The 27,805-nt window shown below is 40.6% G+C and overlaps 1 protein-coding gene across 1 annotated transcript in view; it reads left to right on the forward strand.

The window, feature by feature from the left end:
* ASXL3 (ASXL transcriptional regulator 3) overlaps window positions 1-26,863 on the forward strand; it is a 129,649-nt gene extending 102,786 nt beyond the window's left edge. Inside the window, exons 9-12 of the mRNA XM_030445427.1 lie at window positions 9,730-9,826; window positions 10,302-10,407; window positions 15,173-17,126; window positions 23,168-26,863. Coding sequence (XP_030301287.1) covers window positions 9,730-9,826; window positions 10,302-10,407; window positions 15,173-17,126; window positions 23,168-26,863 — 5,853 coding nt within the window. The remainder of the gene's footprint in view (window positions 1-9,729; window positions 9,827-10,301; window positions 10,408-15,172; window positions 17,127-23,167) is intronic.
* Window positions 26,864-27,805: the final 942 nt, after the last annotated feature.

Genomic DNA, 27,805 nt, shown 5'->3' on the forward strand with positions numbered 1-27,805 from the left:
TCTTGCAGTCCCCTTTGGAGGTGATCTATCTCTTGGATACTGAGAGCACTGGGTTTTCTCATCTGTTTTGGGGACTGGTTCCTTCCTTTTTGTAGAGCAGGTTGTAATTTTGGGATTACCTTTATCTGTATATAAAGATCATAGGAAGGTCTGAAGGGTTTAGCAGGGAGTGAACTTTTTTATTTCCTGATGTTATGCTTGGGTGCTTTGCACAGTTATATCTGAATTTCAAACTTGCCAAACAGTCACACCTGTAAAATAGTTACTTGTGCCTGAGACTACCTGTTTAAAATTTACGTGTGCCCATTTTAGACATGCTGATCCAAGGGGAAAAGGAATGTAGTCTTGGTGTTCAGTGCAGTAGATCTGGGTCTGTTGTCTGTTGTGTCGGTGCTCAGTTTTGTGTGACTGCTTATACATGGAACATTTTGTCCAAATTGTATCTAACTCTGCTCTGTGTGAAAAAAGGGTGTCTTTTTTTTTAAGTTTTCAGTAGTGAATGAAGAGCTCCATTGCCTTTAGAAATTTGTTGCTGTGGGAATTAACTTGTTCAGTGCTTTTCTTGTTACATTTTCCTGTTGTTGCAATGTGCTACTGCTGTGTAGCTTTCCTGTATTCAGTTTCTCAGCTGTTAGGCACAGAGGGTGGTAGGATTCCCTTCCAAATGAAGCCATCTAAATTTGTATGTCTACAAATGTCTAAACTCCCATTACAGACAATGCAGATCAAGTCAATACCTGAAGAAAATGCCTGAAGAGCTACTTATCTTACTGTGAAGTAGATGCCAACTTGCTGGTCAGCCCAATAGTCCCATAGACTCTGCTGACTGCACTGGCTAGACCTCCAGTTACTAAATTTTGAGATTGGAAACCTAAGTCACATCCAGACAGTTATATTAGTTGTTTTAATCTTAAAATTAATTCCAACCAGGAATGCCACCACCCTCCCTTACTTTTTCAGTAACATTTGTATAGAGCTGTAGGGTCTAAGCTTGTATGCCTCACTTTGGCAGTAACTCTATAGAAATAATTATCAGCAAATATTAATCCTTGTAATCAAATGATAGTTTTTAGTGTGAGTCAGGATATTGTTTTTGTTATGATTGCTAGGAGACACCCCCTCAAATAATCCCAGAATCACTTTAAGCAGTGTCCTGAAGCCACTGATCACTGGTGGCAAGCACCCAGTTTTGGTGGTGTGCACATATATTTTGATAATATCACCTGGGGGACTTGCTAGTGAATTGGTGTCATGGTTTAACCCCAGCTGGCAGCTACACAGCACCACACAGCTGCTCTCTCACTCCCCTCCAGTGGAATGGAGGAGATAATTGTAAGGGCAAAAGTGAGAAAACTCATGGGTTGAAATAAGGACTGTTTGATATGTAAAGCAAAAGCTGTGCATGCCAGCAAAGCAAAACAAGGAATTCCTTCTCTCCTTCTCATGGGCAGACAGGCGTTCAGACATCCTCAGGAGAGCAGGGCTCCATCACGTGTAAGGCTGACTTGGGAAGACAAACATCATCACTCCAAAAGTTCCTCCCTTCCTTCTTCTTCCCTCAGCTTTTTATTGCTGAGCATAATGGCATATGGTGTGGAATATCCCCTTGGTCACTTGGGATCAGCTGTCCTAATTGTGTCCCCTCCCAACTTCTTGTGCACCTCCCAGCAGGCTCAATGCTGGCGTGAGGTGAGAAGCAGCAAAGGCCTTAACTCTGTGTAAGCACTGCTCAGCAGTAATTAAAATATCCCTGAATTATCAACACTGTTTACAGCACAGATCTACAACACAGCCCCTTATCAGCTACTATGGGAAAAATTAACCCTATCCCAGCTGAAGCAAACACAATTGGGCCAAACTTTTATTTGTGCTTTCTGTCTTCCATTACACATTCTGCTTTGCAAGCCTTGAAAAAGTCTCGGGCCTAAGGTCAGTGTTTTCTGTTAAGATAGTTAATAGCTACTTATAGCTGCTGTTTACATCTGTATTTAGGTGGCTAAAGCAATCTAAGTAGGCAGCCTATTTTTAAAAAGTAGGGACTTTAAAGAGAAGGCAGTTCACTTCTGTTACCACGTGAACCACCAAGCATGGTCTTAAGAAGTATGAGATCTGTTTAGTGGTGACAAAGACATGATGGCAGGAAAGAACAATGCCTCAGACTTCAGACCAGAAGGAAGTGAAGGAAATTTATAGGATCAGCATACATAAATTTGGACACTGTTTGCCTATCCAATACAGTGGACATGTAAGAAATTAATAGAATTACTCACCAAGGTGTGTGTTAAGAAAATTAATGCTTTCTTTGCCTCCATCTGCATTAGTCAGACCAGTCACCTCTAGGATATTAAACTTCCTGAGTTAGAAGATAAGGACAGAGAGCAGCACAACCTCCCCCCATAATCAGCTCAAGACCTGCTACAGCACCAGGACACCCACAAGTCCCTGGGGCCAGATGGGATCCACCTGAGAATACTGAGGGAGCTGGCAGAGGAGCTCACCCAATCCCTGTCATTTACTGATGGTCTTGGTTAACAGTGGAGGTCCCAGATGAGTAGAGACTTGCCAGTGTGAGGCCCATCTACAAGAAGGGCTAGAAGGAGGGTCTGGGGAATTACAGACCTGTCAGCCTGACGTTGGTACCTGGAAAAATTATGGAGGGGTTCATACTGAATGCCCTCAACATGGCAAGTGCAGGACAGCCAGGGTTTCAGGCACACCCAGCATGCGTTCAGCATAGGCAGGTCCTGTCTGACCAACCTGGTCTCATTCTATGACCTGGTGACCTGCCTAGTGGATGAGGGAAAGACTGTGGACATTGTCTACCTGGACTTTAGTAAAGCTTTTGACACTGTCTCCCATAGCATTCTCCTAAAGAAGCTGTAGGCTTAGGGCACAGACAGGTGTACTCTTCACTAGGTTAAAAACTGGCTACCTGGCAGATCCCAGAGAGTTGTTGTCAACAGAGTTAAATCCAGTTGTTGGCTGATCACAAGTGGTGTTCCCCAGGGCTCTATTTTGGGCCCAGTCCTGTTCAATATTTTCATCAGTGATCTAGATAAGGGCATTGAGTGCTTCCTCAGTAAGTTTGCAGATGACACCAAGCTGGGTGGGAGTGTCAATCAGCACAGGGGTAGGAAGGCTCTGCATAGGGAGCCAGACAGGCTGGATCAGTGGTCCAAGTTCAGTAAAATGAGGTTTCACAGGGCCAAGTGCCAGGTCCTGTACTTCAGTCACAGTGACCCCATGCAATACTAAAAGGCTGGGGAGGAGCTGCTGGAAAGCTGCCAAGCAGAAAAGGACCTGGGGATGCTGGTTGATACCCGGCTGAATATGAGCCGGCAATATGCCCAGGTGACCAAGAAGGCCACCTATAGCATCTTGGCCTGTATCAGGAATAGTGCAGTCAGCAGGAGAAGAGAAGTACTGTACTCATCACTGGTGAGGCCTTACCTTGAGTGCTGTGTTCGGTTCTGGGACCCTCACTACAAGAAAGACACTGAGTTGCTGGAGAAAGTTCAGAGAAGGGCAGCCAAGCTGGTGAAGGGTCTGGAGATCAAGCCCTGTGAGGAGAGATGGAGGGAACTGGAAGTGTCTAGTTTGGAGAAGAGGAGACTGAGAGGAGACCTTATTGCTCTCTACAACTACCTGAAAGGAGGTTGTAGGGAGGTGGGTTCTGGCCTTTTCTCTGAAGTGAATAATAATAGGACTAGAGGAAATGGGCTGAAGTTGTACCAGGAGAGGTTTAGAATAGACATTAAGAAGAATTCCTTTACTGAGAGAGTAGTTAGGCATTGCCCAGGGAGGTGGTGGAATCACCATCCCTGGAAATATTTAAAAACCATGTAAATGAGGCACTTCAGGACATGCTTTAGTGGGCATGATGATACAAATATTGATAAATATATATTTTTTATATATTTTATTTTATTGGGAAGGGGTGGTGTTTACAGTTCAATATGGTGATATTAGTGGTCTCTTCCAACCATGACAATTCTGTGATTCTGTGTATTCCACAGTAGTTTGCATTTAGAGAATGCCCACGTGGTAGAAGCACATGCATATTGAGACACATGTTGTGTTTTTTGCAATCTCTTCTAAAGCTTACTATCACTTTTTAGTATGTTAGGTAGCAATTTTTAATCCTTTGGGGATTTTATGGAGCATGAGAGCAGAGTGCGTCTGGTATGCTACAAACATAACTGTTGATGTTCATTTTGCATTTAGGTTGAGAGAGGCTGTTTCACGCTGAATATCTAAGACAGCAAATGTAGAAGCCCTGATTAAAGAGTCTCATCTTCCTTATGTATCCTTTACTGTTAGGGGAAACAGAGGAGCTCTTCCAGAGTCATGATGCAGAGTACCTAAATTAAGCATTTCTGTGTACTGGGACTCAAACAGTTCTGGTTTTTGGAGAGAGTTCCTCTTAGTATTAATTTTGGGAAGTAGGGTTGGAATAGTGGTCTTCTCTGCCGGTTCACCAAAGTGTTTACCTTTAGAAAATCAGTCACTAAGGTGGTGTATCTTGAGATGCTACATTTGTACAGTATGTTCCTCATAGGTCAGTTTTATCCTGGTGCCCAGTACTGGAGAATCACATTTGTTCCATGTTATAAAATGGCAGTGGTGTCTCTCCACATACATGAATAAAATGAAATATTTCCTGTGTGCTGCTAAATTTTTCATTTTTAATATTTTTAAGGCTTTAATGCCAAACTGTCTTAAGGTATTTTCTTTTATCTTCTATCTTTTGAACATAATTCCTATACATACCTTTGGGAAAGGCTGAATTATAGGACTGTTCCTCCTCCAAGCTAAAATATAAAAGCACAAAAGAAGGTTAGTAGCAGTTAGTAGCTAAGTGTTTGACACTAGCTGGTGGTACAAACAGATGTTTGGTTCTAGCAGATATGTTTTGAGGTTGGGTGGATTTTTTTGTTTGCTTTTGATAAAAAGAGTAACTTTAAAAAGCCATTTTTAATTCTTCACAGAAGTATTAGTTAGAAAGCCTAATTCTACCATTGTGCTTAATTAGAAAAACGGAAATTTAAAGCTCAACAGGATAAAGCATATGTTCTCCAAGACATATTTGTTGTTCCAGCTCATTAGCACACTGTCTGTGTTGTACAGCATTTTTTACATACCATAAAAATTAATAGTGTATTTAAAAATTGCTTTATTGACATGTTTCTTCAAATTCTAATTTAGATCTAGTGGTTAATTACGGGAATTCTGTCATCAGAGCACAGAGAAATAAAAACACCCTTTATCCTCAGAATTCTCAGTTTCCACTTTAACATGTTGACCTAGGTGAAGGTGCATTCTTTGGGTGAGGTAAGAAAAGGAGATTTCAGTAGAGTGTGTTAGCTAATATTGTAGGACGAAGACCTCTTCAACTCTCCAAGTTTAACAGAGCAGAAAAAATGTCATCCTGTTTCACTTGAATAGTGTATTGAAAAAAGGACTGAAACCTCTTTCTTAGTGGTAGTGTTTCTTTTAGACTGATGAAAAACAACTAGATGTAACATTGCTCATTTTGTGTCTGTTCTAATTTCTTCGAACTTTTTTTCCCTCTGGAAAAATCTCTAAATGAAGCAAAAATAGCTAAATTTTTGAACTTCATGTTAGTTTAGAATCATAAAATCATAGAATGGTTTGGGTTGGAAGGTACCATAAAGATGATCTACTTCCAACCCCCCTGCTATGTGCAGGGACACCTCCCACTAGATCAGGTTGCTCAAGGCCCCACCCAACCTGGCCTTGAACACTTCCAAGAAGGGAGCAGTGGCAACTTCCCTGAGCAGACAAAACTCCCCGGACAACCTGTGCCAATGTCTTACCATCCTCATAGAAAATAATTTCCTCCTAATATCTAATCTAAATCTCCCCTCTCTAGTTTGAAACCATTGCCCCTTGTCCCCTCACTACACACCCATGTAAAAAGTTCTATCCCAGCTTCCTTGTGGACCCCCTTGAGGTATTGGAAAGCTGCTATAATGTAACCTTGGAGCCTCTTCTTCTCCAGGCTGAACAACCCCAACTTCCTCAGACTATGATTTCCTCAGAGATGTTTTCTGCTTAGTATTTTCTTTTTATAACATTTAGAAAATTTCTGTCTCATTCACTTCAGCTCTTTAGCCATTATGACTTTCTTTAGCTTTTTTGTCCTTTTCCTTTTTTCTTTGAGCTTTAACTGACTAAATAAATTCTTTCTGATTCATTCTCCTTCCCCTCAGCCCCCCCCAGTTTTATTTTGATTCAAATTACTGAGCAAGTTTGGCAGAGTCATTGGGACTGGCTAACTCAATTTCCTCCAATATCTCTTACCCTCAATTATGTGTATAAAGATCAGATAATCACAGAATGGTTTGGATTGGAAGGGACTTCAGCCTGTCTTCTAGTGAGCAGGGACATCTTCGACTAGATCAGGTTGCTCAATGCCCCGTCCAGCCTGACCTTGAAAGTTTCCAGGGATGGGGCTTCTGCTGTAAGAATAGAGACTACTTTTATGCATCACTCCAGTGTTTAAGCCTGAAATAATGCTTTTGTGTGATATTAAAATAGATCACTGGAAGCTTTTGCTGTAATTGATTAGTTTGTTTCCACCTTCTCTATCATTATATGCCTTTCTGTCTAGATTTTGGCTGTTCCAGCTACTTAGGTCCCATGATCACAGCTCTCTGGGAAGGTCCTTCTCCACCAGTTCATCAATGAGGCAATGGCTATCGTGAACTTGGCATAAGCTTTGTCTTGAATTTGTTCTTTGTACTTTTCATAACTTAAGCATCTTTAGCATCAAATTTGGAATCTTGTGAATATAGCACCCTGATACTTGTAAGCTGCTACAGTTAATAACTGAAGTGATCAGTGCAATGTGCATGTTTTGCAATGCAATCCATAAGTGATCTGTTGTTCCACTGCTAATTAGCCGATACTAATTGTTCTTCTTAAGTAACCCAATCTTCCCATTCCCCCTTTCTGCTATTCCTCTGCTTCCCCCCACCTTCCCCGCGCCCTCTTTTTTCTTCCACAGGTACTTAAAACCTGGTGGTTTTTCTTACCCACAAGAACTATTGAACTTTGCCTGTGGCCTTGCTAATGTATGCGTTCTGCTCTAAAGTTCCATCCTGTACTTTTGTCTCAGGTGGACTAGTTAACGTTTGCATTTGATTGAGCCTCTTTCTAGCATTTAACTTAGGGGTTGCACATTATTTTTCTTACCTTAAGAGAAATTGAGCACCCAAAAACTTGGTGTTTTTTCCAAATAAATTAGCCAGTAGAAGATTCAGTAACTCTTCCTACAAAGCTTGCTTTTCTTACCTCCTTAAAAACAACAGGGTTAGAATGAAGCTAATAATGTTCTTCTTCTGTGGTAATATAACTTGGCAGTCTTCATAAAGGTCTTGATTTATGCAGCCTAGTGACATGGCTCAATCACACATGGCTACAGTTTCATATTATGTTTAATGCAATCTGAAAGTGGATTGCTTATGAAAAGTGGCATTCTCTTTCCACCTCTTGCTGTATATTCCAACTTTGCATGACACCTTAGAATAAGTTGGATCATCATTCTGATTTAACTGAAAATTATTGTCTGCAAATTATTACTTTCCTATGAGATTTATTGAGCTGGATAGTGGGATGGCTACACTGTTTTTGCCATCAGCTGATCAATGGAGTTTCAGGAGGACCATGCCTTTCAGAGTCAGCCTGCATTTAAGTGAGTTTAAATATGATAAGAACAATTTCATCTCTGTATTGTTCTTTTCTGTCAGGCTTAGGGATAACATCTTGAATTTACTGGAGTTTGGAATAGAACCTGACACAAGGGTTTGTTACTATTTCGTCTCCTTCTGTATAGAAATTAACGGTCACTTCATCACCTTTCTCTTGAGAAACAATTGTTTATTTTGTAACTTGTGATTCTTTGCTTTGTAATTTCTCACCTTACTGCTTTAGAAAATCATGTAAGCAGTTTTCCACCATATATTGGGTTGTTTGTTCAGATGCAAAAAAAAAAAAAGGTGCACTTGTATCTAAAATCTTACTTTAATCAGTCAGTTCTGGAATTTAAATACTTGATTTAACAAGAAAGAAGATAATGTGGCATACCAGTTTGCTTTATACAATAAGTACGTGTTCTTTATGGCCCTTCTCTTGTCTCACTGATTTTATTTTCTTTCTGATTATACTGCATATTTCACTGTTTCTTTCCAGTTTTTCTCCAGTTTCAGCATTACTCATAGCCTATTTGTAATTCGTGCACGTGTTCCCCAAAACACATCATGAGAGACATAGAAGCATTTTATTTCACTTGAAAGCAAAGCCTGTGACTTGTCGGCAAAACAATGCGATATATCTGGAAATCACAGGCAGCAGTACTGTAGGTTCATATCCTGCTGAGGGACTCTGACACCTTTGCACTATTTTCTTGCTGTAATCGAATGCCTTTAGCATGGCCTGTTTTACAGAGTCCACGCTCATCAATCTGCTTGTCTTTCTGCTACTGTACATCTTTCTGATTTACTCCTATGAGATAATTGTGGGACAGGATGTCACCTAGGCAATGAGTAAAGCAGCAAAGACTGTTCTGAAATAGAGCCAGCATTATCGGTGAAATACAGTGAGAGTGCTGGTATAGTGAAATATTCATTGAGGGAGATACAGCTAGACATCATATAATGCTTCTGACATGTTACTTTCTTTCTGTTTCCAATCTGAAACAATCACTGTGAATTAGGGCATATTTTGTAGCCAAAACTTGTGTTAATATGCTGGGAAATGTGCAGGATTTAGCTAGATCACAAGTGGTGTTGTCAAATGTTTGTCTTAGTTACCTTAAAGGATGAGAAATAGTGAGAGGTTGTTCTAGCAACATTACCTCTTCACCCATTTCCCTTCTATAGCCCTTAATTTGCTAGTTTCTTTTTATTGTCTGTATACTTATTATGCTTGAGGTGATACTGCTAATTTGCTTATATAATTTCTTTTCCAAGTTATTAAAATTCCTTCAATAGTCAGGCATGTCCTCACAACCTGACAATAAGCATTATATTTTATGATTTTAAAAAGCACAATAGTTAAGTTGCTTTTAAAAATTATTGTAGAAACTAATGTGATTTAGACTTCTAATGGTGTTTTGACAGATGTAGAAAGCAAAAATTATTATAATGTTCTTCCACAGGTTTTCTTGCTGATACGTATAAAATTATGTGTTTATATAGTTTTAGTTACCAGTGCTGAGTTAACACCAGCTATTTTGTTAAGGTTACCTGTCACCCACTCTTATTCCAGCATATTAGCCAATAGTGTGCTAGGTTTATTTAAAACCAGTGATGTTACTGCCTTCATTACGTTTAATGAATTCGTTTTGTACCGTATTCCAGGCAGATGCACAAGTGCAATAATGGTCTTGATTTTTGATTGTACAATAGCTTTAGACGTAGGCTCAACACAGAGGGCTGTGATTAAAACACATCCATCAGTTGTAAACTGAGTTATTGTCAGTAATACAGATGACTGAAAAAAGCACACTGATTCCGGCTTATAGCCCCCTCGCATTTACAGTAACAGCTAAAATGAAAATGCTGTTTCAGTGATGTTAGGTAATTTTCTTTGTTATTCCCACTCCCTATCTGTACCCATTCCCCTTAATTGAAACTCTGTTTTTACTTGATCTTAGCTGAAGCTATTTCTGACACAATCTTTTGCTACCATCGGCTTATTTTCTAGATGGGAAGCGATGGAGTTTTGCGCCTCAGTAGCTCTGCTCTAAATAATGAATTCTTCGCATATGCAGCACAAGGGTGGAAACAGCGACTGGCAGAAGGTAACTCTGCTCCTTCTCAGATTTACCAAAGGTTAATTGTTTTTATGAATAATGTCTCTGTTTCAACATTCGAGAAACGCTTTTAAAGTAGAAAGTGTTAAACAGCAGTAATTCAGCAAAAAAAAAAAAAAAAAAGAACTGCTGATTCCATTTTGAATTTAGTGTACATTTTTACAGCTTGCTGTGGCAGCTTAATTTGACAGCTTAAAAACACAAAGGTTTTTCATCACTGAAAGCCTTGGAAACATAAACGTGTACAACTAAATCCCACCAATTACTTTTGAAATAGTGATGTTATATGGTAAATTAAATCTTTCTACGTCACACTTCTGTTTTTCATTCTCTTAATTTGAAATTCTTGGATGACTGTAGTAGAAATCACTGTATGTCATCTTTGTGTTGGTAATTTGTAATAACCCCATATTAAGCTAAACCTTGACAACTTTTATTCAATATGTTAGTATTTTTTTTTTAGGGGAATTTACACCAGAAATGCAGTTGCGCATCAGACAAGAGATTGAAAAGGAAAAGAAAACAGAACCTTGGAAAGAAAAATTCTTTGAAAGGTTTTATGGTGAAAAGTAAGTATTGAAGCAAATAAAAATACTTATTTTATTTTCTTTTAGAAGGAAATGAAAATAAAATTGTCTGCTTCACAAATCATAGTCATATGTTGTAAAAGTTAATAAAGCAGTTATCAAAGTCAGTCATTCTCCAGTGGAAGAAGTTGTGGGTAGAATTATAGAAGTGTGTCTACACTTGAATTACAATTGAATTTTTTAAGGTTTGTAACTAATCCAAAAAAATTAATTCCAAGAAGAACTTTAGACCCAAGGCTCAAGCACGTATTTTCTAATACAGTTTTTAAAGATAGCATTAGGGCAGTTCTTCCCTCCTGCAAAATATACATACAGCTTCTACAGATGAAAAGACAAAATTTCTGTAGTATACTTTATCTTGTTTATTCAAAGATACTCCTAAGTTTCTAAAATCAAATACTGGGTTTTTTTATTTGTCTGAGGTGGCCCTTTGCAGGAGGAGAATATACAACACACAAGAAATTCTGGCTACAGGCAAAAGACAGAGACAATGACTAGGCTAATTTTACAAGTAAGATGCAAAGAATACATGAATTCCCTTTAAATAAGTAAAATTAATTAGATATTATTACTCCAAGTGCATAACTAGGGCAAGTCAGCACAATTTCATTGATGATGATTCAGAGACGGCATTCTGCAGCAGATGAAGATTCAGTTCTTCTCACATATTCTAAAAAGGCAAGACTCTTTCTTTAAAAAAAAATTGCTTTATAAAGTTAATCCATCAATACTTAGAATTACATCACTGATTTTAAAAATACTAAGTATTAAAAATGCTAATAAATAAAAATTATAAACTAATTCTTTAAAAGTTACTGACATTTTAAAATTAATTTTTGAGGTCTGTTTTAATGGAATTTATGCATAATAGTTAGCAGATTAAAATGTGCCATGACAACCGTCATCATATGAGGTGTTTAAGTTTTGTTGTTAGATGTTTTCTACTGAGGAAATCCAGGGCACAGGGAACACTTCATATAAGTGATTAACTTAAGACATTAACTAAAGGGTTTCTGCAGTAGGAATGCTACCTTTCACTATCTACTGCCTTGGAGCATTGGGGAATATAGCAAAGACAAGACAGCAAATGGACAGATCCTTTTAAATACTCTATTTTGCACATCCTTGCTAGGTGCTTTTTCCCAGTGTGAGTATTATTTCTATACCACTTTATCTTTACATATAATGGACATTCTAGGGCACTAGTATGGCAGAGTTTCTTGTTGTTATGTACTTAATTTCTTACTTAACAGCTCTGAGACCTCAGTGTAGTCCATGGGTTGATCCCTTTAGTATAAAAATATTAATTAGGTTTTTAGATAAGGAATATAATGGCTTTTCATTATGCATGGCAAGAGAAGAGTCAGTTACATAAAGGGCTGTGTAAGTTATTGCCACAGGGACTTCCACAAGAAGTAGGAGTTGAGTACCAGCAAAGCACGAGCACCTCACTTTAGCTGAAGCCTGTTCCTCAGTCATAAATGACTGTCATGCACACAGAGAGTGATACTCATAATTTCACAGAGCCAGCAGTCCTGCTGTGCTAGCTGAATACTGGACACTATAATGGTTGGCAGATAATTACTCAGTCTGCAGTGATACGTGTCATTTGGGCTGATAGGTTCCTGACATCAACATTGTTATGCAAAATGTCATGTTGCACATAATTTCCATTTTTTACTGCAGTATTGAATCTGGTCCCCCCTGCCTTTTCCCCATCTTCTGTTGTTTCACTTGAATTCTTCTTCCTGGCCATTAAGTAGGCAGATTCTATTTCTTTACTCCTTGGCCAGACTGAAGTACTTTTTCTCATTATTTACTTTTTTTTTTTAAAGTTTCCTGAGCTGTTTCTTGCATGTGCTGTCTACAAAATGGATCTCTCGTGCAGTTTAACATGCTCACTTTACAGCCAATGGTATTATTCTCTGACTTTGATCTTTTAATATTCCATAAGTAAATTCAAGTTTCAACATATAGAGAAGAACCATTAGTAGGTGCAGAGTCATTTTTACACACTTCACAGTTCATGGCATCCAAAGGCTTTAGAGTGCTTCTTCCATGTTGGCTCTACACATTATTTTTCCTGTGTTATCTCTTATCTGTACACAGGGTGTTTATCATGGGACTGTCAGATGTAGTTTACTACCATCCATTTATGTTCTCTTTCCACTTCCTCAGGGTTGTTAATTTTTTCTCTCTGACTTTCTTAAAAAAAAAACAAAAACCAAAACCAACTTCGTTCTGCACTCATTTATCTAGGATCAGCTGATGCATGTTGCCAGAAATCCATGTTCTTCTGGCTTGTTGCCCTGGGATTGCAAGGAATTGTAGTATATTGTCTCAATATATTTCTTTTCCCACTCTTGAGAGCTACATGTCAGAACAGCACTGCTAGCTCACCAAGTCAAAGCTTTAATTTTGGACAGACCTCCTCTAAATTTAATTGTTAATTTAATACTTTTTTCCTAATTTTTTTTAACATTTTCCCTGATACTGCAGTCAGCATCCATACATCATTGAGTATCTGGTTTTTTCTTTATTTGATGACTGCACTTACTTTATCAGTTGAATCCTGTCCTTAGCGCTTTCACCGATGGCCGTTTACTGCTGTGCTCACATTTTTGTGCTGTTTTGCAAACTTTGGGTGTCTCTTTCTCGAAGGAAGAAGGCAGACCAGTTTTTCATCTTGCTATCTGAGATTACCTTATATATGCTGCTCTTAATCTTTCTCCTTTTGAAAGCCTTTTTCTTCACTCTAGTATCTTCTTCAAGACAGTAGTATTTCTAATAATGCAAAGACACTATTGAGATTCAGTACGTGCTCTGCTGTCTTAATATTGCATTATCTTCTTTTTCTTACACTCCTTCATCTACAGTATATGTTACTAGAAAGCTTGGATTTGCATAGTGTCCTTGTGATATTTGCATCCATGTTTTATCTTGTCCTTCGTTCCTTTCCTGAAATAACTTTTGCTCATTTCATAAAACTATATGATGGCTTGGGTTGCAAGGGACCTTGCATGGGCAGAGACAGCATTCACACAGGAATTTTAGGGGGAGAAAGTTACCTAAAGCTAGGTGAACTAAACTTATAACCTAAGCTTAGACTACAGAGGAACCTATAGTCTATATAGAAGACAGATGCATCTTCTGAAATACATTAAATGCAGGAGATGTAAATTTGCTGTTCTGAATTACTCTCTAGACAGTCCTTAATCAGTATATTGGTGCCATGGGGAGATGTTGTACACATTGAGTGATCAGTAGTGAGGGACTAATAATTACCCTGAGAGTGCTTTCTAGGGTTGGGCTGGGGTTCTAGGATGGGGTTGTTGTTTGTTTTTTTTTTGTATTTACACCTATCATTGTAATGCATCTGTTCAGTATTTTTAAAATGTGCAACCACAGATTTGAAGGTTTTTACATGTTTGTACTATCCTTCAATATTCACTGGCCTTTATAGTCTGTATCCTTTGGCTGCACATGGGCAATTTACCTTGTTTACATAATTTCTGAGTATCTTTTAAACTTGCTTGTTTCCATATTATTCTGTGGTTTTTTTGTTAAAATGAGAACAAAGATAAAATGAAGATCCTTAAAACCTTAAAATATCTTTTAAGGTGTCCAGTACAGCTATTGTGTATTTTCTATAATGATGGAATTGCTGAGGCACAAAGTCTGGTTGGCAAATCATACTGGAGATGCTGAACACCTGTACTGGCACTGTCCTAAAAAGGAAATGTCAGAGCACACATATTTACTAAAATAACCTTTTTTTCTTCCACCCCTTGAGGGTTTTTTTGTTGTGTTTTTTAATTCCCTGAATGTAATAAAAGTTGTTTAAGCTAATAATTTCAGTACCAAAGATAAAATCTTCAGAAGAAAAGTATACATAGGAATGGTTACTTTTAATTAATCCCTGGGAATTAAGCATAGATTAGAAATGTTTGTCTTTTTAGCTCCATAAGAACATCAGTCTTTTTTTATTTGTAGTGAAATTGAATTTTGATAGTATATGGGCAGATCTGTTTACTTAGAAATAGTTTTTATCTTAAATGAAGTATTTCCTTTGCTGAAAGAATGGAGCCAAACCACACAACCTGTCAAGTGAGATCTCTGTAATTGGCTTGAGTTTTAAAGGGAGGCTGAAGTAGAGTTATTTTGATTTTCATCATAAATTTGAAATGACTGTCAAATTACAAAACTGAAACACATGCTTTGCCTTATAAGTTTTAGGTGCAGGTTTTTCTTTAATGTGCAGCATTTAAGACAGATGTCTGGCTGGCTTGACCATAAATGCAGGCATAAGAGGAAAAAAAGGGATTTCCTTTAGAAACACTACTGACAGAAGAAGTTGTGCATATCTTCTGCAGTGCACACTGTATTAGCATCACAGTGCTGTGCTGGTATTTAAAAAAAAGCAACCAACAAAACAGTCACAGAAATCAAAACAAAGTATGAGTCACAGTGAATCTGTGTAGTTTGCTTTATTAAAGTTTCAAGTAGTTAAAAAATGAATAATAAATTATTTATTTTTTAAATAGTTAAGTTTTTTAACACTGGTAAGAAAAATTGGGTAATTGGGTTTCCAAAATGTATGAATTCATATATAAATTAGGTAGCCACAACTTAACTAAACCACTGTTTTCATCTTTTGCTTTTTGCAAGTAAAAGATGTAGGTGAGAAAGACATCCTTTATCATCCCTGTGGTGTAAAAACCTTTTTAATTTGTGTGTTTTTATTTAGATTGGGAATGTCAAGAGGGGAATCAATGAAACTTACTGCAGTGCAGAATAATGATGAAGATGAAAGCAATTCTTTGTGTGGATCTTCTGGCCCACCTGGTCCTTCTAAGAAAGCAACCTTTGAGGACCAAGTGGAGAAAGGTGCTAAAATTCCACCTGTACCAGAGAGAGATTATTGTCCCTCACTTTGTAGTATGGAACAGGTTCCTGTCAAGGATCCATCAGCAGACTCAGAGGATATATTGATACCCGAAGAATCAGTCATTCAGGAGGAGGTTGCTGAAGAGGTTGAGACAAGTATTTGTGAATGCCAAGAGGAGAACCATAAAACAGAACATGAGTTTTCTGAGGAGTCAGTAAGTCCAACTGGCACAAATGAAGAAACAGAGTCAGTACAGCTTGTAGACAGCACTGAGTCCTGTGTCATGATGAATGATGTAACTGATACAGTATCTCACATTGAAATTAAAGTGGAGTTGAAGTCAGAATGCCCTCAGGAGGAGATGTCAGTTGTGATAGATCAGCTGGAGGATTGTGTATCACCAGCACGATCAGCTTCATCCACAAACTCTGTCAGTGATACAGCAGAGAAGGATTCGGAGTCTGCAAAGGAGTTAATTGCATCAGAAATGCAAAATGCTGCTCTGCAAGGCCCCCTGTTCACTGGTGGAGGCATTACAGTGGATATGGAGCTTCAAAGTGACCCTGAGGAACAATTGTCTGAGAATGCTTGTATTTCTGAAACTTCCTTTTCCTCTGGAAGTCCAGAAGGACCGTGTGTTTGTATTGCCTCTCCTGGAGGAGACACTCAGTCGACTTCTGAGGAACCCTGCACTCCAGCATCTCTTGAAACAGCTTGCTCATCTGAAGTGTCAAGTACTGAAAACATTGAAGGTGATAATCAGCAAAAGGCCAGCGATGAAAACTTGAACACACTTTTAATGTCAGAAATCTCCCCAATGTCCACCTCACCTCTAGCCTCAGAAGCATCTCTGATGTCAAATTTACCTTTAACATCAGAGGCATCACCTGCTTCTAATTTACCTTTAACATCAGAAACATCTCCAATGTCTGATTTTCCTTTAGCATCAGAAACATCTTCAGTATCTTCTGTTCTTCTAACTTCTGAAACATCTGCGGCAAATAGTTTGCCTCTTCCATCAGAGACATCTCCAGTTTCTAATTCGCCAAGCAATGAAAGAATAATTCTGCAACAAAGAAAATCACCGTGTTTGTTGGAAGACTCCATTCCCACACTGAAGGAGGAAAGTTCTACCATTCCTAAAGTGGTTCAAGAAGAGAATCTTGTAGTTCAGCCAAAGCAGCTTCAGAGTGCCCCTGAAAATATGAAAGTTAGTCCACTAGCAATTATATCTGATCCTTCAGTATTGGAAGAGCCCCAGAGCAAAAACCTCAGTCATCAACCATGTAAGTCACATTCTGAAATTGAGAAACCCTACATTGCATCCATTCCAGAACATTCTCCTCCAGAGGTGATCAAAATTAAAAACCAAAATGTTCAGCAAAGAGGTGACAAGAAAGGTGCACTCTTGCCATCAGAGGTAGCTGTCTTATCAGAAGGATCAGTTGGTAAAAATATCGAAATGCTTCCATCAAAGCTGCATGATAAACTATATACCTCATCTCTAGAGAAAGCTGCGTTCCCTGAAGGGGGCAGAAGTAAATCTCACAAACTAACAGGCAGCACCCAAAGCCGCCTAGAGAGTTCACATTCTTCCAAGTCATTAGAACCCACAAAATCACCTGAAGTGAGGAATGAAAGTAGAGACCCAGAGATTCCAAAGAGGAAAACAGCAGAACAGCACAGTTTTGGAATCTGCAAAGAGAAGAGAGCTAGAATAGATGATGATCAGCCTAACCGTAGTGCTTCCTCAGCAAGTCCATCTGAGAAAGATCAGCCACACAGAGAAGAACCCCGAGTTCCACCCCTTAAGGTAAAGTAATGAATAAACAGGCTGACCTGAAACCTAAAAGTTTATTATCTCCCTCCTGCTGACAGCATGTAGTCATTGGTGTATTTTTTGTGAAGATGTGAGCGGTATTTCCACTGAAAGCTTCACTTTCCTATTACATTCTTATCATGCCCAGTTATTTCTGGTAAAAATACACCTGGTAAAAATACACCTATAGTGGTTCACTCCGTGTCTTGACTACAAAATTGCTTTTTTGTGAGGGAAGGTTGTCCAAGATCTATTCCATAATGTATTTCAAGAGCTTCCCCATCATTTACACAGTACTAAGGATTTTTCTAATTGTCCAAGCATATGATTTGCTCATTCTTCTATGGGTGACTTCTCCAGCACACATGAATAGTAAATGTTATCATATCCAATACTAAGGAAAACAACCAGAGCCTTAATCCAGGAAGAGTACATGTAGTTAGAGTAGCTGGAGATCCGATTGTAAGCCCAGGGCTTGGGACAGGCTAAAGAGTCCTCTGTAGAAATAATTGGAAAGAAAGACCTGGCTACCAGAGGGACGTATCTAATTGATATATGTATAGGTATCTTTGTTAATGGCAAAGCAAAAGGTAAAAAAGATACACCAACTAAACAAACACTTTTGTGTGTATCATTCTGCTATGTAAAAACGTTAGTTCTGTTGGAAAATGTTTTCTTTTCTTCTAACAGAGAGGTCTATATATTTGGTTAAATATAGACTCAGAGTTTTGACCCTTTTAATTTTGTACATGATGACATGAGACAAGTTTTAGATTCAATTTGCTGACCTTAAGCCATTTACATTGCAGTGCTCGTTCCTGACTATTCAAAAATGCCCTTTTCTGCATTTATTTTTAACTGCTGCAATCACTGAACATTGTTAATATGGCCAGGAGGGCAAATAGACTGTTTTAATCACTAGTGCAGCAGCATATTTCAACTAATTATTTTTATGAGCAGTGATGCAATTGGAAGTTAGCCCGTTTTGAGTTTAGTGGTATTCTTTTGTATTTGGAAGGTCTCTAGCTAGCCAAATAAATTCTAATCACTCTCCAAGCACAAAGGAAAATAGATTACCAAGGAATAAAAAAGGTCATGGCTATAGCAATAAAAATAATAAAGTACTCAGAGCTTTAGTAGTTCTGGTGATGCAAAGGGGATACTGAAAAAATGTGCTACTGATAGAGAAAGCAAAATGTTTTAAAGTAATTGTGAGTTTGTGATATTCCTTAAAATACTTTCAAGTAAATGTTAAAGCCTCACAGTATTAGGCATGATTTTTTATTTGTAAGTCAAAAAATTAACTGCCAGGAAAGTGAAGTATTCCAGCTCTCCAGACCAGCATAGAGGTTTATGGTGATATAAATGGTTATGTATTAAAATATCATCTTTATATTGATTTTCACTGATCTCTTATGGAAGATAAGAAGCCTCCAGGCAATAAATGGGAATACTGACGAAATGGCAAGCAGTTCAAAAGTTAATTTCGGACAATCAGTTCTAGTATATTTTTTTGTGTAAGAAATATTTTGCTCTTGGGTTATCTCACCAGCAAACCGCTGTCCTTGATGATTACAAGTGGAAAAAGAACCTAGTTCTATTAAATCAGTCTGCTATATGGATCTCAATTCCCATCATACCTTATGACTACTTTTTTCTACAAATACTTCCTCATTTTATCCCTTGTTCTTTCAGAGAAGTCACAGCATTAAACACAAAGTCCTATTACTGTGGACAAGTGGTATACATATATAACTTTTCTTTAAGTGATTTTTGCCAGCCTTGGCTTTGAATGTGTGAGTTATGAAGTGCTGACAGGTTATGATTTTGCTTAAAGTTTTAGGTATTTAAAACTTTAATATTTGTATTTTTAATATTTGTAGGTTTGAGGATGTAATTTTTGAAATGCAGTGTATAGTGTAGGACATATCCCAGGGATGAACTAAAGCAAATCTCTTGAAATCTCAAGTGGTGAAGGGAAAGGAGTATCCGTTGGCAATTCACTTCTTTTATACCACTGCTCTGAAGTGTTCTGTGGTGTAACATGAAAAACAGGCTCAGTGGAGACACAGCTACATCCTATCTAAAGGCAATATTTGTTGCCTGGTATATAAATGAAAGACAGGCTATTCCTTAATGTCCTAGTCATTGGAGACCAAGGAGCAAAGAATCATAGAATCATAGAATCCTAGGGGTTAGAAGGGACCTCAAAAGATCAAAAGATCATCTAGTCCAACCCCCCCTGCCAGAGCAGGGCCACCTAGAGTACATCGTGCAGGAACATGTCCAAGCGGGTTTTGAATGTCTCCAGTGAAGGAGACTCCACGACCCCCCTGGGCAGCCTGTTCCAGGGCTCTGTCACCCTTACAGTAAAAAAATTTTTTCGAATATTCAACTTGAACCTCCTGTGCTCCAATTTACACCCATTACCCCTTGTCCTATCACTGGTCATCACTGAGAAAAGCCTAACTCCATCTCCCTGACACTCACCCCTTACATATTTGAAAACATTGATGAGGTCACCCCTCAGTCTTCTTTTCTCCAAACTAAAGAGACCCAGCTCCCTCAGCCTTTCCTCATAAGGGAGATGTTCCACTCCCTTAATCATCTTAGTAGCTCTGCGCTGGACTCTTTCAAGCACTTCCCTGTCCTTCTTGAACTGAGGGGCCCAGAACTGGACACAATACTCCAGGTGCGGCCTCACCAATGCAGAATAGAGGGGGAGGAGAACCTCTCTTGACCTACTAACCACACCCTTTCTAATGCACCCCAGGATGCCATTGGCCTTCTTGGCCACAAGGGCACATTGCTGGCTCATGGTCATCCTCTTGTCCACCAGGACCCCCAGGTCTCTTTCACCTGCACTGCTCTCCAGCAGGTCAGCCCCCAACCTATACTGGGACATTGTGTTGTTCTTCCCCAAATGCAAAACTCTACACTTCCCCTTGTTGAACTTCATCATGTTTCTCTCTGCCCAACTCTCCAGCCTGTCTAAGCCTCTCTGAATGGCAGCACGGCCTTCCGGTGTGTCAGCCACTCCTCCCAGCTTAGTGTCATCAGCAAACTTGCTGAGGGTACATTCTATACCCTCATCCAAGTCGTTGATGAAGATATTGAACAACACCGGTCCCAGTACCGACCCCTGAGGGACTCCACTAGTCACACACCTCCAACCAGATTCTGCCCCATTGACTACAACTCTCTGACTCCTTCCTTTCAACCAGTTCCTGATCCACCTCACTACCTGATCACCAAACCCATACTTGGTCAACTTATCTACAAGGATGCTGTGAGAGACGGTGTCAAATGCTTTACTGAAATCAAGATAAACCACATCTACCGCTCTTCCATCATCTATCCACCTAGTAATTTCCTCATAGAAGGCTATGAGGTTAGTCAAACATGATTTACCCTTGATAAAACCATGCTGACTGCTCTTGATGACCCCCATGTCCTTGATATGCCTGGAGATAGTGACAAGAACAAGTTGTTCCATCACCTTTCCAGGGATGGAGGTGAGGCTGACCGGTCTATAGTTACCCAGGTCCTCCTTCTTGCCCTTCTTGTAGACTGGAGTGACATTTGCTATTCTCCAGTCCTCAGGCACCTCTTCTGTTACCCATGACTTACTGAAGATGATGGAGAGTGGCCTAGCAATGACCTCCGCCAGCTCCCTCAGCACCCTTGGATGCATTCCATCTGGACCCATCGGCTTATGGATGTCCAGATTACTCAGCTGATCCCTAACCCAATCCTCATCTACTACGTCAAATTCCTTATCTATCTTGACTACTTCTGGGGCTAAATGAATCTGGGGCTCATGTGGAAACCCTGCAGGAATAAAGACAGAGGCAAAGAAGGCGTTCAGCACCTCTGCCTTCTTTATATCCTCTGTCACCAGGGCTCCCATCTCATCCCTTAGTGGGCCAATATTGCCTCTAGCGTTAGTTTTACTAGCTATGTATTTGAAAAAGCCCTTTCTATTATCCTTAACCTGACTTGCAAGGTTAAGTTCCAAGGAGGCCTTAGCTTTCCTAATTGCCTCCCTACATCCTCTGACGACAGTCCTGTATTCCTCCCAAGTGACCAGCCCCCCCTTCCATGATCTGTAGATTTTCCTTTTCCACTTAAGTTTTCCCAGCAGTTCCTTTTTTAACCATGCTGGTCTCCTAGCTCCCTTACTAGATTTCCTAACCATAGGGATGCTCTGATCCTGTGCTTGCAAATAGTGGTCCTTGAATATTGACCAGCTATCTTGAGCCCCTTTATCTTCTAACACCCTGTCCCATGGGATTTCTCTTAACAGTTGATTGAGGAGGCCAAAGTTTGCCCTGTGGAAGTCCAGGGTTTTGGTCCTACTGGGTATTCTGTTCCTTCCACACAGGATCCTGAACTCTACCATCTCATGATCACTGCAGCCAAGGCTGCCATTGACCACCACTTCTTCGACAAGGCCCTCCTTGTTGGTTAGTATAAGATCCAGCAGCGCTCCTCTTCTAGTCGGCTTGTCCACCATCTGCATTAAGAAGTTATCATCAATGCACTGGAGGAACCTCCTAGACTGTGAAAGGCTGGCTGTGTGAGTCAACCAGCAGATATCAGGGTAGTTAAAATCCCCCATGAGGACTAGGGACTGAAGTTGTGAGGCTGCTTTCAGCTGCCTGTAGAAGGCCTCATCAACCTCCTCGCCTTGATCAGGAGGTCTGTAGTAGACCCCCACAACTGTGTCACCCACACCAGCCTGCCCCTTAATTCTTACCCACAGACTTTCAACTTGCCCCTCATCAGCCCCTGCACAAAACTCAACACATTCTAGTTGCTCTCTCACATAAAGAGCAACTCCACCACCTCGCTTCCCCGCCCTATCTTTCCGAAAAAGTACATAACCATCCATGGCCACATTCCAGTCATGTGACCTATCCCACCATGTCTCTGTTATCGCTACCAGATCATAACCCTTAGCCCGTACACTGACCTCTAACTCTTCTTGCTTATTCCCCATGCTGCGTGCATTAGCATACAGACATTTCAGGAAACAAACAGAGCACACTGGTGGGACTAAATCCTTCCTAGACCAACTGCCTTTGGGCCCTGGTTTGTTCTTCTTGTGTTTGTCCCTAACAGACCCAGTTTTCTCCCCTTCCCCCTTCACATCTAGTTTAAAGCTCTCTCAATGAGCCCTGCTAAGTCCTGCCCCAAAAGCCTCTTCCCCCTCTGGGACAGGTGCATCCCACCTGTCACCACCAGGCCAGGTGTCTCATATAGCATCCCATGATCAAAAAAACCAAAACCCTGTCTTTGGCACCAGTCTCTTAGCCACTCATTGACCTGTAGACTCTTCCTATATACCTCCCCACCCATTCTTACAGGAGGGATGGAGGCAAACACTACTTGTGCTCCAGACCCCCTAACTAGCCGTCCCAGGGCCCTGAAGTCACTCTTCATTGCCCTTACATTTCTTGAGATAATTTCATCACTGCCAATCTGAAAAATCAGCAGTGGATAGTAATCAGAGGGACCCACAAGATTAGGGAGTTTCCTTTTAACATCTCTAATCCGAGCCCCAGGGAGGCAGCAGACCTCCCTGTGGGATGGGTCCGGTCGACAGATGGGCCCTTCTGTCCCCCCGAGCACTACATGATTGTTATTTTTTCACACATTTGCAGCAAGTGCTTAGTCGCAGGCTCTTTTCCAGTGTTACTTCACTAGGCTTGTTGATCTTCTCAGTTAAGATACAGTTCATATAAAAAAAGATGTGACAAATTGTATCAGATAAGCATCATGTTGACACCTAGTCCAATCTTTCTTCCTGTCAGAGGGATCGATGTGAGTAGGGTAATATAGGTGTCAGCTATTTATGACGGAGGATGATAAAATACTGAAGTGTATTATCATTATTTTGAAGCATTTTTCTGTCCAGCTGCACTGAACAGTAATTCCCTTTGTTACCTTTCTCTGACCCTTTAAGAGACAGCTGGTGGTTTTAGCAAGTCAATGATCTCATAAAAATCATTGTCTTTTTTTCCCTCCTTTAGATTCAGCTTTCAAAAATTGGACCGCCATTTATCATCAAGAGCCAACCTGTTTCTAAACCAGAACCTCGGGTTTCCCCAAGTACATCAGTCAGCAGTGGGAGAAACACTGGGGCCAGAACACTTGCAGATATCAAAGCAAGAGCTCAGCAAGCAAGAGCCCAAAGAGAAGCTGCAGCTGCAGCAGCTGTGGCAGCAGCTGCGAGCATCGTCTCTGGAGCAATGGGGACCCCATGTGAAGGTGGGAAGACAAGAACACTGGCACACATCAAGGAGCAAACAAAGGCCAAGCTATTTGCAAAGCATCAAGCCAGAGCTCACTTACTCCAGACCAATAAAGAATCAAAGTCACAGTTCAGCTCAAAGGAAAGTACCTCATCTCTGGAGATACCAGGTTCTACTGACACAAAGATAGAAGGTTCTACCGGTGTCATAATAGTTAATCCCAACTGCAGGTCCCCTAGCAACAAGCCTGCACATCACCGTGAGACTACAGCTTTATTGCAGCAGTCACTTAGCACAGCTACATTACCAGAAACTGCTACTGAGATATCTGTGCACAGTTCTGATGAAAATATACCTATGCCACAATTGTGTGAGAAAATTATTTCATCTACCTCTACTGAAAATAACAGTGTGCCAGTGCTTTATAATAAAAGTTCGGTCTCTGTGTCTGTTTGCAGCACTGCTATGTCTGGAGCGATTAAAGAACTTTCTTTTGCAAGTTCTGTTGATAAATCTTCTGTCTTAATGTCTGTTGACAGTTCAAACACAGCAGTTTCAGCTTGTAATATAAATATACTGAAAACCATCCAAGGGGCTGATACTCCATGCATAACTGTTGGACCAAAATGTATTGATAACAGTAACGTACCAGTCTCCATAGACAGTACGGTCTTACTAAATGCCATCGATGACAAAAGGTTGCCAATACCAAGTAGCAATGCGAATAACACAGTCTCCAGTCATTATGCCACTGTGCCAGCTTCATCTCTTGCAAATAAGTTGCCAAATCATCTCTCTGGTAGTTCTGTACTGATTCCCCCAGTGGGGACTACCAACAGATTTTCTTCTGATAAGATAGCCATAACTGGGTGTAAGGAGCAAAGCACTGTCTCCGTTCACACTACTGTTAGGTCAGCTTTAAGTTGCAGTGAGGCCCTTGCAGTAGCAGATTCTGTCGCAAGGCCCCCGGTTTCAATGTTTACTGGTAACATGGTGACAATAAGCTCTTACGATAATGCTACTAAATTAAATGCTGATCTCTTAGACAAAAGCTCTGGAGCGCGAAACCGAATGGATCACTCGGCTAAACCTCAGCCAGTGAGCTTTGCACAAACTGCCATGAATAGGTCTATACCTTGCAAAGTCATTGTTGACCATACTACAAATCTGAATTCCAGCCTGTCCCTTTCTGCTTCCAATGAAAATGCAGAGAACAGCATAGACCTGCAGAGCAGACCTGTAAGGACTGAAGCTGCCTTACAAAGTATAGCTTGTCCTCAGGTGTCTGTCATAAGCAGGCCTGAAGCGGTCTCTAATGAAAGCCTCGATCACAGTTCCAGCTTTATCACCATTACAGCAAAGCAAGACAGCAAGAACTTGCAGGCAGGTTGTTCAAGTCTTCGAGAAGTGCCTCTTGCTCCTCAAGATAAATTAATTGAGGTGGTTACTCCCAGCCAAGGTTTTGCTGAGCAACTAAGAGGTCCTTCAGCATTTAAAAATGAAGCAGATGCTGCCTGTGCCAATCAGTATAGCACTAGCAGTAGGATTTGTTGGCATGATGAAGAGGCAATGAGTACAGACCAGCCAGTGGTCAGCCATCTTAACTCTGGTAAGCATAAGGAATACGCAGAGCAAAACTGCTTAAAAAATGTCAAAACCGAACCTTCCAGTTACCCACAAATGTCAGAACTGCAATCCAGGAGTCTTCTGCCGAGCATTGCCGTTCCTGTTAAATCGGAAACTAACGAGGCTGACAAGTGCTTCAGGATGGACACCGAGGATTTCACAGGAGCTGAAATGCCTGCCCAGCCTGCAGAATTAGCCACAAGTGCACAGCCACCGCAGACCTCCAAGGCATCCATTGCGGACTCCATGGAAGACTCCCTGTCCCTGACAACAGAAACCCTAAAGAGAGTTACCGGTGCCAGCAGCTCTAGCTGTCGGTTGTCGTCAGTGGAGGCCAACAACCCTTTAGTGACACAGCTACTGCAAGGCAATCTGCCTTTAGAGAAAGTGCTGCCGCAGCCCAGATCAGGAGCCAAACTAGAAATTAACAGGCTTCCCTTGCCTTTGCAAACTACCTCAGTATGTAAAACAGCAGTGTCCGAGAGAAATATTGTTGACCATCCTTCCAACTCTCCTAATCCAGATGGTAAAGGATTTACAACAGGCAGCGTAGCCCCACTACAAATCAGAAAGCGTGAAAACCATCCAAAAAAGAGGATGGCCAGGACTGTAGGGGAACATGCTCAAATTAAAAGCGAGCCTGGGAAGGTGTCAATGGACACAGATGTTAAAGTGGCTCCTTGTGTAATTAGTCCCAGCATGAATCAGCTAGGGCATGGTCAGCCATTTAAGCAGGAGTGGCTGAACAAACATGCCATTCAGAGCCGAATTGCTCACAGCCCTGAGATCAAGCAGCAGAAGAGGCCGTTGCCTTCATGCAGTTTCCAGCAGAGCTTATTTCACATTGATAAAAATGGCAGCTTTCATGGAGAAGCTAGTACCTCACATAGACAGCATTTTTACCAAATGTCCATGGCTGCAAGAGGCCCCATTCCTACGGCAGCTTTGTTGCAAACTACTTCAAAAGGCCCACCTGGCTGCAACTCATTTGCTTTTAGCAGACACCTGGAACACAAGGGCTTGGGAGATGTGAATATTTCTACAGCAGCTCACCAGCTGAGGCTAGGAAGTGTGTTTTCCCCTAATATTCAAATTAAGGAAGGTGATGACATTGCCAGTGCCTCTCAAACTCTGCAGAGTAAAACATTAGTGCAGCCCCCTCCTCCCCCTCCGCCCTTGCCGCCTCCTCCCCCTCCTCACCCAAATGCCGAGGTCCCCTCTGATCAGAAACAACCGACAGTTACTATGGAAACCACTAAAAGACTTAGTTGGCCTCAGCCAGCAAGCATCTGTAGCAATATAAAATCTGAACCTATTTCTTTTGAGGAAGGTTTAAGCAGCAGCTGCGAACTGGGCATGAAGCAAGCTTCCTATGATCAGAACGAAGTGAAAGAACAGTTGAAAGCATTTGCGTTTAAAAATGCAGATTTCTCTTCCTATATACTCTCTGAGCCACAGAAGCCTTTTACCCAACTTGCTGCTCAGAAAATACAGACGCAGCACCCGCAGCAGCAGCAGCAGCAGCAGCAGCAGCAGCAGCAGCAGCAGCTCTGTGGTAATTACCCAACAATACACTTTGGTAGCACAAGCTTCAAAAGGGCAGCGTCTGCGATTGAGAAATCGATTGGGATTTTAGGAAGTGGCTCAAACACTGCCACGGGCCTGTCTAACCAGAACGCGCAGATCCCGGTTCAGAAATTTGCTGACAGTAGCAATGCTGATGAACTGGAACTGAAATGCTCTTGCAGGCTGAAAGCCATGATCGTCTGCAAAGGCTGCGGAGCCTTCTGTCACGATGACTGCATAGGGCCTTCCAAACTGTGTGTAGCTTGTCTGGTTGTACGGTAGGAACTGAATGAAAGATGCAGTATCCCTTATCAGCATCGGGAGAGCAGGACAAAGGAACGGAGAAATTGGAGCAGTTTAGGCCACTAATGATTTGCAATTAGTTGATCGATTTATTTTGATTTATTTTTTTTTTCTATTTTTCCCTCCCACGTGGTGCTTTCAGAATTTAGTTATTCCTGCCTGAGTGCCATTTTCTGGGAAGAAGAGGAGACCTGTAGAAGTAGTTTGTTTTTTTTAAAAAGGCAGCCTTGTTACTGAACCTTCTCTCAGTGCTCTTGCTGTGCTAAAAAAAAAAAAAAAAAAAAAAAAAAGGCATTAATGCATGTCATTCATAGCTTCTATTTATTTGCACAAAGTGTAGCACGTTTTCCTCCACTTTTTGATAGCTGATGCAAGCTGCAGGTTAAATATCAGTGGAAGAATAACTCTGCAAGAAGTGGAGTAACTATGCAGAATGAATAACACTGAGAAGCAACTGTTTTGAGTGGGGTAGGAAAAAGGTGCAGAGTGTCAGCCGTCACAGATGCTAAGGCAGATTGCAGTTTTTCTGCTGGTAGGATTGTTTTCTTCAATTGACTTGACTATCTAGGGCTTAAATATAGCGACTTCACTTAGCCAAAAAAAAAAAAAAAAAAAAAAAGAGAAAATGATTGTTAGAGGAGCTTCCCTACGTGCCCTCCAGGGACTGTGGAACTCGTATCTTACTCATCATCTCTTGTCAATTCCTTAAGAGAAAGATTTGTATATGTAATGGGTTACTGGGACCAACACTGGAATCACATTGGGTTCAGCAGAGTGCAGAAAGTAACTTCTGTACTGGGGATTAAAAACCTGTTTTCTCTTCCTGTTTCCCACTCAGATATTCTTTATTTGTATTTGTCTCTCTAATCTGCGCACTTGATTTGTCAGTCTGAGAGTCAGACTTATGTAAAAGCTTCTGGA

The sequence above is a fragment of the Calypte anna genome, chromosome 2, assembly GCF_003957555.1.
Source record: "Calypte anna isolate BGI_N300 chromosome 2, bCalAnn1_v1.p, whole genome shotgun sequence".
NCBI lineage: Eukaryota > Metazoa > Chordata > Aves > Apodiformes > Trochilidae > Calypte > Calypte anna.